This window comes from Artibeus jamaicensis, unplaced genomic scaffold (genome assembly GCF_021234435.1).
Source record: "Artibeus jamaicensis isolate MK-2021 breed Jamaican fruit bat unplaced genomic scaffold, CSHL_Jam_final scaffold_1019, whole genome shotgun sequence".
Lineage (NCBI taxonomy): Eukaryota > Metazoa > Chordata > Mammalia > Chiroptera > Phyllostomidae > Artibeus > Artibeus jamaicensis.
Window position 1 is genome coordinate 9617945 of NW_026522025.1, and position 15599 is coordinate 9633543.

At 35.9% G+C, this 15599-nt stretch overlaps 1 protein-coding gene across 1 annotated transcript in view; it reads right to left on the minus strand.

The window, feature by feature from the left end:
• Nucleotides 1–15599, minus strand: part of CUNH1orf87 (chromosome unknown C1orf87 homolog) — a 123038-nt gene that overhangs the window by 44843 nt on the left and 62596 nt on the right. Inside the window, 2 exon segments of the mRNA XM_053655642.1 lie at nucleotides 11502–11630; nucleotides 11633–11738. Of these exon segments, the coding sequence (XP_053511617.1) occupies nucleotides 11502–11630; nucleotides 11633–11738 (235 nt within the window).

Here is a 15599-nt window from a genome sequence, read left to right on the forward strand (position 1 = left end):
AAAGAGTTGGGACGAATGTAGCACATAAATTTAACACAGATGTAGTAACTCTTCTTGGGGTATTGGAATTTGTAAGTGTTGCAAGTATAAACAAGGTTTTTTAAAAAATTTTGGATTGTTTTTAAATAAAACCATTTTAAAATAGTTATATTGTAGTAGGTTGACCAAAAAGTTCATTTAGTTTTTTTCATGAAATAAAAGACACATTTTTTATTTTCACCAATAACTTTATTGATTTGGATATTTTGAGTATGTTGGCTATCTCCTACTATTGGCATGCAGTGGGAAGAGGCCAAGGATGCTGTTAAATATCTTCCAATGCATAAGACAGTCTTACAGCAAAGAATTATTTGGCCAAAATGTCAATAGTACCAAGAAACTTTGCAAACCATTCTTGACATGTTTGATTAGTCACAGCACTTTCTCCACACACTGCAAAAATCTTTTTTGCATTTCAGTTCTGTGTTTACCTTTCTTGAAAGAATAAAACATAATATATCCAAAATGTATATTTTCTTTCATCTTCAACATTAAAATGGCTGCACAAAATACACCAATTTTGATGTTTTTTTAATGCACACTGATATGACAGCTGTCACAATACAATCTAACAAAATTGTTTTGAATAAAGTTAAAGACAGCTAAATGCTATTAGAGCCATCATATGAAAAAAACTAAATGAACTTTTTGGCCAACCCAATAGAAGTTATGAAAATTTGCAGGTACCATCAAATAAATAATTGAAAAGTCCTATTCCTTCTACAATGCATGTTATTCCACTGTATACATATAAATTTTGTTTACCCATTCAACTGTTGATGGACATTTGGGTTGCTTCCATATTTTAGTTACTGTCTAATGCTGCTATGAACTTGGGTGTAAAGAAATATCTCCTCGAAAGCCTTCTTTCAGTTCTTTTGGCTGTATACCCAAAAGTGGAATAGTGGTATCTATTTTTAATTTTAATGGTACTTTTATTTTCAATTTTTGAGAAACCACCATACTGCTTTCTGCAGTGGTTCTTACCATTTTGCATTCCTGCCAAGAGATTTTCTTCACATCCTTAGTAACATTTGTTATTTTCTATTCTTGTTTTCTTTTTTAAATTTTATTTTAATTGTTGTTCAAGTACAGTTTTCTGCATTTTACTACCATCCCAGCCCACCCTCTCCCCATCCCTCCCCACCTCCCTCCCATTTCCACCCCCTTGTAGTTTTTGTCCATGTGTCCTTTATATTTGTTCCTTTAAACCCTACCCCTTTGCCCCTAAAATTCCCTCCCCTCTCCCCTCTGGTCCATGTCAGCCTGTTCTCTATTTCAGTGTCTTTGGTTATATTTTGCCTGCTTGCTTGTTTTGTTGTTTAGGTTCCTGTTAAAGGTGAGATCATATGGTATTTGTCTTTCACTGCCTGGCTTATTTTGCTTAGCATAATGCTTTCCAGTTCCATCCATGCTATTTCAAAGGGTAGGAGCTCCTTCTTTCTTTCTGCTGCATAGAATTCCATTCTGTAAATGTACCATAGTTTTTAGATCCATTCAGTTACCAATGGGCACCTAGGTTGCTTCCAGCACTTGGCTATTGTAAATTATGCTGCTATGAAGATTGGGGTGCATAGATTCTTTTGGATTGGTGTTTCAGGGTTCTTAGGATGCAATCCTAGCACTGGAATTGCTGGGTCAAAAGGCAGATATATTTTTTAATTTTCTGACAAAATTCCATACTGTTTTCCATAGTGGTTGTACTGGTCTGCAATCCCACCAGCAATGAACTAGGGTTCCTGTTTCTCCACAACCTCTCCAACATTTGTTGTTTGTTGCTTTGTTTATGATGGCCATTTTGACCAGTGTAAAGTGGTAACTCGTTGTGGTTTTAATTTGCATCTCTCTGATAGCTAGTGATATTGAGCATCTTTTCATGTATCTCTGGATCCTCTGTATGTCCTCCTTGGAGAAGTGTCTGTTCAAGTCCTTTGCCCACTTTTTAATTGGGTTGCTTGCCTTCTTAGAGTGGAGTCGTGTAAGTTCTTTGTATATTTTGGAGATTAAACCCTTGTCTGAGGTATCATTGGCAAATATGTTTTCCCATACAGTTGGTTCTCCTTTTATTTCAATACTGTTTTCTTTAGCCATGCTGAAGCCTTTTATTTTGATGAGATTTCATTTGTTTATTCTTTCCTTTATGTCCCTTGCTCTAGGGGACATATCAGTAAAAATGTTGCTGTGTGAAATATCTGAGATTTTCCTGCCTATATTCTCCTTTAGGACTTTAGTGGTATCATGGCTTATATTTAAATTTTTATCCACCTTGAATTTATTTTTGTGTATGGTTTAAGTTGGTGCTCGAATTTCATTTTTTTGCATGTAGCTGTCCAGTTCTCCCAACATCATTTGTTGAAGAAGCTATTTTTACTCTACTTTATGTTGCTGCCCCCTTTGTTGGATATTAATTGATCATAGAGACTTGGATTTATTTCTGGGCTCTCTGTTCTGTTCCATTGGTCCATGTGACTGTTTTTATGCCAGTACCAGGCTGTTATACAGTTTGGCATCAGGTATTGTGATCCCTCCTACTTGGCTCTTTTTTCTCAAAATTGCAGCAGCTATTCGGGGTCATTTATGGTTCCATACAAATTTTTGAAGTGTTTGTTCTATGTCTATGAAATATGCCTTTGGTACTTTAATAGATATTGCATTGAATCTGTAAATCGCTTTGCTTGGTATGGACATTTTGATGGTGTTAATTCTTCTGATCCATGAACACATTATATGTTTCCATTTGTTTGTGTCTTCCTTGATTTCTTTCTTCAGTATTATGTAGTTTTCTGCATACAGGAATTTTACCTCCTTGGTTAGGATTATTCCTAGGTATTTTATTTTCCTTTTTGCTATATTGAATGCGATTTTTTTCTTGATTTCTGCTTCTGTTGTTTCATTGTTGGTATACAAAAATGCCTTTGATTTCTGGGTATTCACTTTGTATCCTGCTGTTTTTGCCAAATTCATTTATTAGGTTGAGCAGTTTTTTGGTGGAGTCTATGGGATTTTGTGTGTACACTACTATGTCATCTGCAAACAATGACAGTTTTCTTTCCTCCTTTCTGATTTGGATGCCTTTTATTTTCTTTTTTTGTCTGATCACTGTGGCTAAAACTTCCAATACTATATTGAATAGAAGTGGTGAAAGTGGACAACCTTGTCTTGTTCCTGATCTTAGTGGAAAAGGTTTTAGTTTTTTCCCATTGAGTCTGATCTTGGCTGTAGGTCTCTCATATATGGCCTTTATTATGTTGAGGAATGCTCCCTCTATTACCACTTTGCTGAGTGTTTTAATCATAAATGGGTGCTGTACCTTATCAAATGCTTTTTCCACACCTATTGATATGATCATGTGAATTTTGTCTTTGATTTTGTTTATGTGATGTATTACATTTACCAATTTATGAATATTGAACCATCCTTGCATCCCTGGGATGAATCCCACTTGGTCATGGTGTATGATTTTTTAAATATATTGTTGGATGCAGTTTGCCAATATTTTTTTGAGGATTTTAGTGTCTATGTTCATCAGAGATATTGGCCTGAAGTTTTTTTTCTTTGTTGTGTCTTTATCTGGTTTTGGGATTAGGATGATGCTGGCTTCATAAAAAGAGTTTGGGAGTCTTCCATCACTTTGGATTTTTTGGAATAGTCTGTAAAGAATAGGGGTTAGCTCTTCCTTAAATGCTTTGTAGAATTCTCCTGTGAAACCATCTGGTCCAGGGCTTTTGTGTGTCAAGACTTTTTAAATTATTGCTTCAATTTCATCTGCTGTTATTGGTCTGTTCAGGCTTTCTGCTTCTTCACTGAGTTTTGGAAGATTCTATTTTTCTAGAAATTTGTTTATTTCATCTAGATTTTCAAATTTCTTGGCATACAATTTTTTTGTAGTAATTTATTATAATCCTTTGTATTTCTGTGGTGTCAGTTGTAATCTCTCCTCTTTCATTTCTGATTGTGTTTACTTGGGTCTTCTCTCTTTTTTTCTTGATGAGCCTGCTTAAAGGCTTGTTGATTTTGTTTATCTTTTCAAAGAACCAGCTTCTGGATTCATAGATCCTTGAAATTGTGCTTTTAGTCTCTATGTCACTTAATTCTGCTCTAATCTTGGTTATTTCCTTCCTTCTACTTGCTTTGGGCTGTCTTTGTTGTTGTTCCTTGAGTTCTTGTAGACATAGAGTTGTTTGTTTGAAATGTTTCTATTTTTTTAGGTAGGCCTGTATTGCTATGAAGTTCCCTCTCAGGACTGCCTTTGCTGTGTCCATAAATTTGGGGTTGTTGTGAGTTCATTTTTATTTGTTTCCAGAAACTTTTTGATTTCTTCCCTAATTTTATTGTTGACCGATTTGTTGTTTAATAGCATGCTATTTAATCTCTATAATTTGAGTGTTTTTTTTTCCCTTGGGGTTGGTTTCTAGTTTCAGAGTTTTGTGATCTGAGAAAATGCTTGGTATAATTTCAATTTTCTTGAATTTGTTGAGGATCATTTTGTGTCCTATCATGTAGTCTATCTTTGAAAATGTTCCATGTGCATTTGAAAAGAATGTATATTTAGCTTCTTTGGGATGGAGGGCTCTATATATATCAGTTAAATCCATTTCATCTAGGGCATTGTTCACTGCCACAATCTCTTTGCTGATATTTTATTTGGAGGATCTGTTCATTTTTGAAAGTGGGGTGTTACAATCCCCTACTATAATTGTGTTGCTGTAAATATCTTTTCTGAAGTCCTCTAAAATTTTCTTTATGTATTTGGGTGCTCCTATGTGGGGTGCATGTATATTTACAATGTTTATGTCTTCTTGATGGATTCTTCCCTTGAGTATTATGAAGTGACCTTCTGGGTCTCTCTTTATGGCCCTTTTTTTGAAGTCTATTTTATCTGATATGAGTATTGGTACCCCAGCTTTTTTTCCTGTATGTCTGCTTGAAAAATTTGTTTCTAGCCCTTCACTTTCAGTCTGTGTAAGTCTTTTGTCCTGAGGTGGGTCTTTTGTAGTCAGCATATATGTGGGTCATGCTTTCTTATCCATTCAGCTATTCTATGTCTTTTGATTGGAGCATTTAATCCACTTACATTTAAGGTTATTATTGATAGGTACTTATTCATTGCCATTTTCATACCTGTGTTCTTCTCTCTCTCTCTTTTCCTTCCTTACCTTAAAGTAGCCCCTTTTGCATCTCTTGCAGAGCTGGTTTGGTGGAGATGTATTCTTTTAGATTTCTTTTATCTGGGAAGCTCTTTATTTGGCTTACTATCTTGATTGAAAGCCTTTCTGGGTAAAGTAGCCTTGGTGGCAGGCCTCTGGTTCTCATTACTTGGAATATTTCTTGCCATTCTCTTCTTGCTTGGAGCATTTCCATTGGGAAGTTTGCTGCTAACCTTATCGGGGCTCCCTTGTATGTCACTTCCTTTTTCTCCCTTGCTGCCTTTAAGATTCTCTCTTTGTCTTGAAATTTTGCCATTTTAATTATAATATGTCTTGAAGTTGGCCTCTTTGGGTTCCTCTTGAATGAGACTCTTTGTGTTTCCTGGATTTGTGTGACTTTTTCTCTCATAAACTGTTTTGTTTTTTGATAGTAACTCTATTTTAATGTGTATAAAGTGGTATCTCATTATTGTTTTAATTTATATTTTCCTGATGGTTAGTTATGTTGACTATTTTTTCATGTACTTTTTGGCCATTTCTCTACCTTCTTTGGAGAAGTGTGTAAATCCTTTGCTCATTTTTAAATCTGGTTGTTTGTTATCTTATTGAGCTTTAGGAATTCTTCATATATTCTAGATATTATTCTCTTATTGAATATATGTCAATATATTCCTTCCAGTCTGTGTTCTTCAGTTTTAGTCAGTTGATAGTGTCTTTTGATAAATAACATTTAAAAATTTTTATGAAATCCCATTTGTCAATTTTCTATTTTGTTTCCTGTGCCTTTGGAGTCATGTCTCAGAAATCACTGCCAGCCCCAATATAAAGATTTTGCCCTATTTTTTTCTTCAGAGAGTTTTATAGGTTGAGATCCTACATTTAAGCGATGGATCCATTTTGAATTAATTTTTGTATATGGTGTTAGTAAGGGTCTAATTATATACTTTTGCACGTGGATATTCAGTTTTCCCAGTGCCATTTGCTGAAAAGACCATCTTTTCCTATTTGAGTCATCTTGGCACTCTTGTAAGAAATAATTTGGCCATTTGCGTGAGGGCTTAATTTTGGATTCCCTATTCTGTTCCATTGGTCTCTATGTCTATCTTTATGACAGTACCATACTGTTTTGATTATTGCACCTTTATAGTTAGTTTTGAAATCAGAAAGTGTAAGTTCTCCAGCTTTGTTTCTGAAATTCCATATGAATTTAGGATAGGCTTTTATATTTCTTGCAAAAAATCATTGGGATTTTGATAGAGATTGATGATGTTAGCTTTTTCTATACAAGAACAAGCACGTCTTTCCATTATTAAAATTTACTTTAGTATTGTTCAAGAGTATTTTATATTTACTCTCATAAAAGTTTAGACATTTCTTATTAAGTTTAAATCTAAGCATTTGACTTATAAATTTAGTTATTCATTTACCATATTTTGCTGTGTATACTACACTTGATCTTAGCCAAACTGCTGAGAAGGGATATATTTTGCTGTGTGTAATGTGCACTTGTTTGCCAAAGTTTTTGAAGGAAAAATAAGGATGCACATTGTATATGGGTATAGTTATTATGTATCATGGGTATAATAATCCCATCTATAATGTGCACAAAAACATGGTCGGGCATTATGCACAGCAAAATGTGGTGATTGCTATTATAAATGGTGTCTTGCATTTTATTTTCTAACTGGTGTTTGTTTATATATATGAAGTCTTGAGTTATGTATATTAATGTTATAACTATTTTGTCAAATTATCTTACTGTTTTAGTAGTTTATTAGCTATTTTGAGATTTTATGTGCACCGTCTTATCATTTGAAAACAGTTTTCCCTCTTTTTTTCTAATTATTGTAATTTCTTTCTATTGGTTAATTACATTGTCTAATACCTCCAACATAATATTAAGGATCAATGGAAATAAAACATGCATTGACTTCTTCCAAACACTAATGTGAAAGCCTCTAGCATTTCTCCATTAAATAAGGTTGGGCTTTGGGTTACTACATTGAGAGAGAATTTTGGAAACAACAATAAACAAGACAAAATCTTATTCTTCGGGATTTACAGACTCACTGAGGAAGATAGAGAAAGAAACAACCTATTTAAATAATATGATGACATCTGCTTTACAGTTATACATAGATTGATTTGGAAGTACATTAGGAAAGGCACTTGCCCCAGTCTTGGTGATCAGATGCTGATGCTTCTTGATAGAGCCTGTGTCTAAGGTGAGACCCCAGGATAATTAGGGTTAAATAAAGATGGCAGGAAGATAATTTCAAATAAAAAGAATAGCATAGGGGAAAAGATAGGAGATAATAGAGAACAGAGCTCTATTTGGGAAACTGAAGTTTAGTTTAGTGAAAGGTAGAGATGAGAGGAAAGCAGAGAGTAGACAAAGTTGCATTAAAATGGTAAGTCAAAGAATTTGAATTTACGCTATGGCAATGACAACTAAATGGTGGTTTTAAATATTTTAAGTAGGGGTTACACTGGATCTGTGGTTTTAAAGTTTCTCCTAAAAGAGATAGCCTGTATGTGTCTGACCCATTAATGTTGTGCTTTGCCATGTAGGTTGCTTTGGCCAATGGGAGTTTAATGGACATGACACAAATAAAGATTTAAAATGTACTTGTGGTTGAGTTTGTCCTCTTGGAATGTTTTCATTACCATGAGAAGAACTTACCTTGAAGAGCCTACTGATTCAGACCAATAGCGAAAACACAGGGCAGACCCGAATCAAATTTGCAGTCTACAGCTAAGCTTAGGAAAGTGCAACTGAAATAAGTAAGATGTGTTTAGCTTACATCTGCAGATATGAGCATAACTATAATATTATTATAAACCACTGAGTATTGGGGTAATTTGTTATACAGACATATTGTAATAGCTGACCCATACAGAGAAGGGGACATAGAAAAGGAAAGCCAATGTGGAGATAATGAAAATCTTCCTGCTCAGGTATAATAGTGGTCTGACTAGGATGATGCAGAACAAACTTAAGTAAGAGGGCAGTTTTGAGAGACATAAAGGAGGTAGAAATTAAAGGCCTCAGACACTGGATGGATATCAGAGTTAGGGAGAGACAGGAGGAAAGCATACCCAGGTTTCTTGCTGGTGCAACTGTGAGAGCCATGAGACTCAGACCACAAGATGAAGAGCAGAATCAAAGGTTTGCTTTGATCATGTTGAATCTGAGCTGCCAATGAATGCACAGCCAACTGGAAATGTTCTTGACATCCTTCTATTCATCTATTCAATGAGAATAACATCCTGTGTCTCTCCCTACCTCAGAGGACTATTATGCAGAACAAGCATGATAAAACACACAAAAGGAGTTTGAAAAAACACCACCAATCAACTGTAGTATGTATTAAAATTAAAGCACTAACACTTTCAGTTTCATGCTGCCAGATACAAAAAGCACACTCTAATTTTATTTTTGAAACTGTGCTACTGAGTTTGTTGCTAGTCACACATTCTTTTTTATTTTCTGAGAGAAGGCAGAGCTGATGATTCTGAGAAACAATGTAAACAACATATATACATATATTTTCAAAAACACATAAGGAGCAGAATTTGTAGATAAAAAGATTCTAGGGCTGGTGGTGAGAAGAGCCAAGCCCCTCACTTGTGAGACCTTGAACAAATCACTAAGCTCTCTGAGCCTTTCACTCTTCATTTGTGAAATGAAGTTTTATACTTGTTCATTTCTGAGATAGCTTACTGTTCTCACATTCATGAAATGATGGATTCGCTTAACATTTTCTATTGTACTTATCACCTATTAATGATACCCTTCAAACTGGATCTGTAATTTAGAAAAGAGTTTCACACTTGCCCATCCTCACCCATGTTAGCTCTATCTTTATCATCAACTTCTCTTTTGGAGCAAATTCAGCCAGTCTAGACTGTCTGTTACATACCATGCAGGAAAGCTTATTTTCATCTATGTGAGAGGGATGAGGATCTGGAAGGAGTTCTAATTGTTTTTTTTTCCACTAAGGCCTGATTTCATTTACCACTTGTCAAGGTGGTAATGAGGGTCTCTGTACCAGGCAACTGTGGCTGCCATCTGGCCGACCAGTACCACACAGTCGGCAGACAGAACCAATTAGACCCACACCTCCCACGAGGCCTTGCTGTGTTTGGCGGTTGAGCGTTAGCCTTGCTGAGCCTCTCAGAAGAAATGTTGATTTTTTTTTCTTTTGGGTGGGGGGCACTTCCTCTCCCTCTGGCACTGCAGAGCTAGCAAAGAGTCCAGGTTATGAAGGTCCATAAACAGCTTATCCAATGAACATGCTGCCTGTTATAATGGCTGATGCGAAGTCTATAGCAGGAATGGGCAACCCATTGTGGAGGGGGCATATGAAGAAACAAACTTCTATTTATAAGAGAAAAACTAGAAGTGCCTTAAATTCCCAATAATAAAGGATCAATTAACTAAGCCAATTTATAGCCCTGTAAAGAGCCCTTGAACCTGGGCTTCACCTATGGCTCTGCCACTTCTCAGTCTTAAGATATGGACGAAGCACTTGAACTCTCTGTTTCTTAGTTTTGTCACCCATGAACTGAAGGTAATAAGTGTTCCTACCTCACTGGGTGCTTGAGAGTGGGAAGTTAGTTAATATGAGTAAAGACCTTAGAGCATCTCCCAGCATATAGTAAATGCTATCTAAGTGTTAATTCTGAGTATGACTCTGATAGAGCCATTAAAGAGGAGGCTTAGGATGAATTGCTTGAAGCTGGGGCACAATTTTTGCTTTGGAGTGAAACAGGATAACAAGAGGATGTACATCATGATCCTCATCCTATACTTGTATGTGCAGGAAAATAAGAGAGAGAAATATATTACTGTTTTTCTTTAGTTGATTTTCATTTTCTGCTTAGTTGTATTCTTCTTCCACTTTCCAAAATTTCTACATGAGTATATAATATTTTGTAATTAGAAAAAGTCAATAAAAGTTTTAAGAAGAGAAAAGGGGAAAATCTGGGTAAACATCTTATCCACACTTCAGGTTTTTCCAGAGTCAGTTTTATTATCTATATCATAGTAATAGAAATAACTTTACAGGCTAAGTCCAAGAAGCAAATGATACAATTTACCTGAAAGCAATCAGGCGATAGTAAAGTATTTTATAACTATAATATTCTTACCAAGGTCATCCTTGGGGAGCGACAACAACAAATATATTAGTGCCAGAGTCAGGTAGAAACTCAGAGGTCTTTAGAAGTTCAGAGTAGATTTTTATATCTCTGAAGATACATTGTTCTGCTCCAACCAAGTCCTGAATTCAAGGACTCATAATGAGAAAATAAAAGAACACATTAACTGGGGATTACGAAGCTTGAGTTCCGGCACAGCTGTGCCATTTATGTTTTGGGCAAGTCCCTTTTATTTCTGGACTCCAGCATTCAAGTAGGCCTTTCAGAGTATGGTCTGAGGTCTATTGGTGTTTTGTTAACCACTCCACATTGCAATTTTTTTCAGAATTCTTATGAACAAACGTCATAAATCATAGGCTCTTATTATCTCATATAACTAAAACTAGCTTGTATCTGAATGCTTTAGTAGAGGCTATTAAAGTTATAAACTAATAATAGTATGTTAGAGTATACTGAGATTCTAATTCAGTATGCTACTAAAATATCTGGCCATCATATAATGCTTGGCAGTGCTGCAGAATTTCTGCGCTGCTTACCCATTTGATTGTCACTTCAGCAAGCTTTGGAAATGGTACTTTGTTATCAATGAATTGTTAGTTTTGTCTTGATTTGGATCCAGTTTTCAATTGCTGCTATTCTTGTTTTTTTAATTACAAATTGCTAAATTGCAATCATGTAGATTCATCATTATCAAGTTAGTTTGTTGTGGATGATTGTTTGGTTGATTCTTAACAGAGTGCAGTGATACAGATTTTTATCCAGATAGTTCTGGGCTGATAATATTTTGATATCTACATATGGTTGCACTGGATTTTGAAAGTAAACAATCTCTCTCTGTAATGTTAAAGAAGACAGACACTCTGCCCACCAACCTATTCCAAATTAGTATGTACAGTGATAGTTACCCTAGTGTGACCGTCATTGAGTGAGCCACAGACCAACTCAACTGGTGACCAACCAAGGCGCAATATACTCAACAACCTCAAAATTCACTTCAGAATGAAAAATTTCATTCTAATTGTATCTCATGCAAAGTACATTAATTATCATCAGTACACGTGTATGTGTTAGTGTGGATCTATGCTTCTATCTTAACTCTGAATTTGTTGACTAGCCAATTACCAGGAAAAAAATGAGGTATTTGCCACTCACTCTGCCATCCAGAAATCTGCTACTGAGGGCTCCCGTTAGGAGTTTCTGGTGGTTCTCTGGTTTCTGGTTCTTCTCTGGGTGCTTGTTCTTTTCCACATCATATGGGTCATGATTGATTTGATAATCAGAGTGGGGCTACTGGAACCTCGGGGGTCTCTGCTCATCTGCTTTGTATTACCAGTCACAGACTTCTGGAGCGCTCTTTGAGTTTCTGGCTTCAAGTTCTCATTCTCCTTGCTGTGAAGAAATGACTTTGCATTCTGTTACTTACAGGGCAGATTCGCATGCAATAGGCTGGCATAAGAAACAGAAGATGTTTGTTGGTGTGAACCGTGGTAATCAAGCATAGTGGAATGAAGAAGTACATGTCGGTTATTGGTCTGTGGATCATTTACCATGGACAGGGCGTTATTTCCTTAGGCTTTATTTTCCCCTATCCTATTTCTCATACTCATAAAGATAATCTGTCCATCTGCTCCCAAACTCCTACTGTAAGTAATGGCAGTGTCCAAAGTGAACTCTATAGATTATCACGTATCTTGCTTACAGGTCTCAAAGGCATGTTTAGTGTTTGTAACTAGAAAAGGAAGACACTCAGGGCAGTTTGCCAGCTCCAGTTTTGCTCTCTATCTGTCCTCAACTCCTTACCTTGAGACTTCTTTTTCTCTAATTAATCTTCCATTTAAGTTTAATATTACATAAAGAAAAGGAAAAAGTCTATAGGAATGATTCAAAGAAATGCAAATAATAAACAAAATTAAAAAATTACCCAAACTGCCCTGTCTGGTGTAGCTCAGTGGATTGAGCACGGGCTAGGAACCAAAGGGTCACCAATTCGAGTCCCAGTCAGGGCACATGCCTGGGTTTCACATGCCCTAGTGGGAGGCACATGAGAGGTAACCACACATTGATGTTTCTCTCCTTTCCTTCCCTTCTGTCTAAAAATAAACAAATAAAATATTTAAAAAAATTACCCAAACTTATTTAATTACTAAAGTATTACAAGTCAAAACAATTACAAGGTACAATTTTAAATATAAAAAATCTGTTTTGAGAATAAAAATGCTAGTGGCATCATAAGTAAATATAATTAATACAATGGGTGACCCAACAGAATGTATTAGTTAGAAAGTTGACAGTCTTTAACCATGTCCTTGTGGACATGGACAACAGTGTGCTCATTGCAATGAATGGGAGGTATAAAAAAAACTAAACTAAATACTTAGTAATACATGGATATGTTGAATATTTTGTTCTGTATTCATATGATGGACTGTACAGATCCATTAAAATAGAAATAATTTTAATGACACAAAAATGTCCAATTATACAAATAAGTGAAAAATACAATCTTAACTGTATGTACAAAGCATGTACGTGAGTATAGGTGTTTATATGTGAAAGTATATAGTATATTTAGAAAGATATATGCCAGAAGTAAATAGTAATTGTCTCTGGGTAGTAAAACTTAGTATATTCCATTACAGTCTATTATATTGTATTATATCACATTATACTTTATAAAACTATTCTAAATTTTATAATGAGAAAATATTATTTTATAATCAGAAAAAATAAATTTTAAAATAGTTATACCTTATATCTAAAATGGATTCTATAAATTCTAGATGTTATTATTGGTACAGTAAAAAGGATCTATTTTAAAGCATGTTATACTTTGTGAGCATAAAACAACTGCCCCAGTATTTGTTGATTTGATTAAAACCAAACCATAGGCAATGATTTAAATATATGTATACTTTCTACAGTAATCCTACTGGCTGTGGCAGCGTGAGAAGGAAAGAAGTCCTAGGCAAGAAGTCTGAGGAACATCTACATTTATAAAAGGAGGAGGAGCCCTAAAAGGAGATTTAGGAGAAATTCTCAGTATGGTAGTGGGGAAGCAGGAGTGTGGGTTCTAGCAGAAGGCATGAGCAACAGTGTCCAGTACTCCAGAGAAAGGTAAGCTCTGAAAAATGCCCATTGACTTAAGCCACAAGGACATTATCTGGAATCTTGATAAAGGAGCTTCAGTGAGATAATGGAGGTGATGCTAGACTGAAGTGGGTTGGAAAAGAGCAGGGACAAGAAACTGAGGACAAGAAGTGTAAAGAACCTCTGAGGACAAGAACCTCTATAAGGAAGTTTGGTTGTAAGAGGGGAGAGAAATGGGGTGGTAACTAAGGAGCAATGTGGGTTTCAGATAGGGCTTTGTTAGTACCTTATTGAAAGATAGTAGGGACTTTAATATATTTAAATCCCAATGGTGAAGAGCCACCAGAACCAGAGAAAAGGAGAGGATTTCACTGATAAAATAAGATGAACCCTGACAAAGTGAAATGGGGTGTCACTGAGGGAACAGTGGCAGAAATGAAACCTCAGGTAGTGAGTTAGTGAGAATGTAGGCAGATTTATTTGTACATTTGGTAACAGGACGTTGATTAGATTCTGACAGCTTGAATTTTCTTTTTGACTTATACTATATGGTTACCTGTTGGCTCTCAAGAGGGAAATACTGGGGTAGGAAGTCTAATGAAGGGTAGATGGCTTGAAATAGCTGCTACGAAGGGTAGAAGACAGCTGATCAGAAAGAGCAGAAAGGTTGGTTGGGCAAAAGTGAGTGTCAGTGAAGGCAGGAGATGGTGATGTTGTGGTGTCAGTCTGAGAGGGTGAATGGATTCCTCTAGTATCGCCTAGTAGTTCTTGTGAAGATGTGAAGAAGACAGGCGGTGGGGCATGCTCAGGCCTGGGGCTTGGCCAGACAGGTGCAATCAAGTAACAACAGAGCAAGATGGGAATAGAGAAGAAAAACATGCATATTTAGCAAATAGTTCTTGCAGTGAGAGGAGATGTGTGACATATGGTTTCTGACCTCAAGAAAAAAATTCATATGGCTGCCCCAAAATAACACAAGTAATAAAGTTAACAACTGGTATAACTTGCTTCAAGAAATTACATAGCTTCTAGATAATGGTTATCTTTCCGAGAGTTGCAGAGCCCAGGAGGGAATACCAGGGGGGCTTCTGGGATACTGGTTTTTTGATCGGGATGATTTTTGCATGGCAGCATCATGTTTGTGAAAATTCAGTGAGAGTACACTTATGACATGATACATATGCATGTAAATATATTTCTATAAAGTATTTAAAGAAATTGATATACAATTTCTATAAATATAATGAAACACACCTAATTAGCACAGAGATAAATATCAAGTAAATGTTATAAAGAATTAGGGCTATTCAAAATTCATAAGAGAAATTACTGAAATAAAGCAGATGAAGAAAGACAAATACCATGTAATTTTACCTATAAGTGAATCTAAAAAACTAAACAAACCAATGAAAACAAAAACAAACTCATAGATACAAAGAATGGACTGGTGGTTAGGAGAGGGGAAGGGGCACAGGGGACCGACTGTATGGTGATGGATGGTAACTAGACTCACTGTGGTGAAGATTATGTAGTGGACACAGATATCAAATTATAATGTTGTATAATGGAAATATATATAATCTTATACACAAATTTTGCCACAAAAAAACTTAATGGGAAAGAGCTATGGTTTGCAGTTGTAGCAAAAATAATGGTGCTACTGAGCATTTAACAACATGATAGTCAAACTATAGTCAGCTACATACACTAGTTTATTTAACCTTTGGATCAACCCTATAGCTAGGTGTTCATATTATTCTCATTTTAAGGATAAAGAAATTAAGGGTTGGAGAGTTCATTTGATTTGTCTGATTCTACCTGACTTTTCAGAAGTGGAGCCAGAATTTAAACTTGTCTGCCTGGTTGCACCTGAGCTCCTACTGCCCGAAGAAGAGTCAGGGGAGGATCCGTGGAGGTTTGGGATTATGTGAGGAGTAGGAAGTAGAGGAGGAGGCAACCAGAGCAGGTAATGCAGGATTTATAGGCAAAACAGGACAGAGGGGCAAAGAGTCAGCTCTTCCCAAGGCCAAGGGAGATAAATCATCTTCGCTCTATGACCTTCAAAATCTTTCTGTGGGCAGTGTCAGGACAGAATTGCCCGAGAAATGTGAAATGTATCTGCCTGTCTGTTAAAACAGCATAGTAGATATAAAACCAAAAATA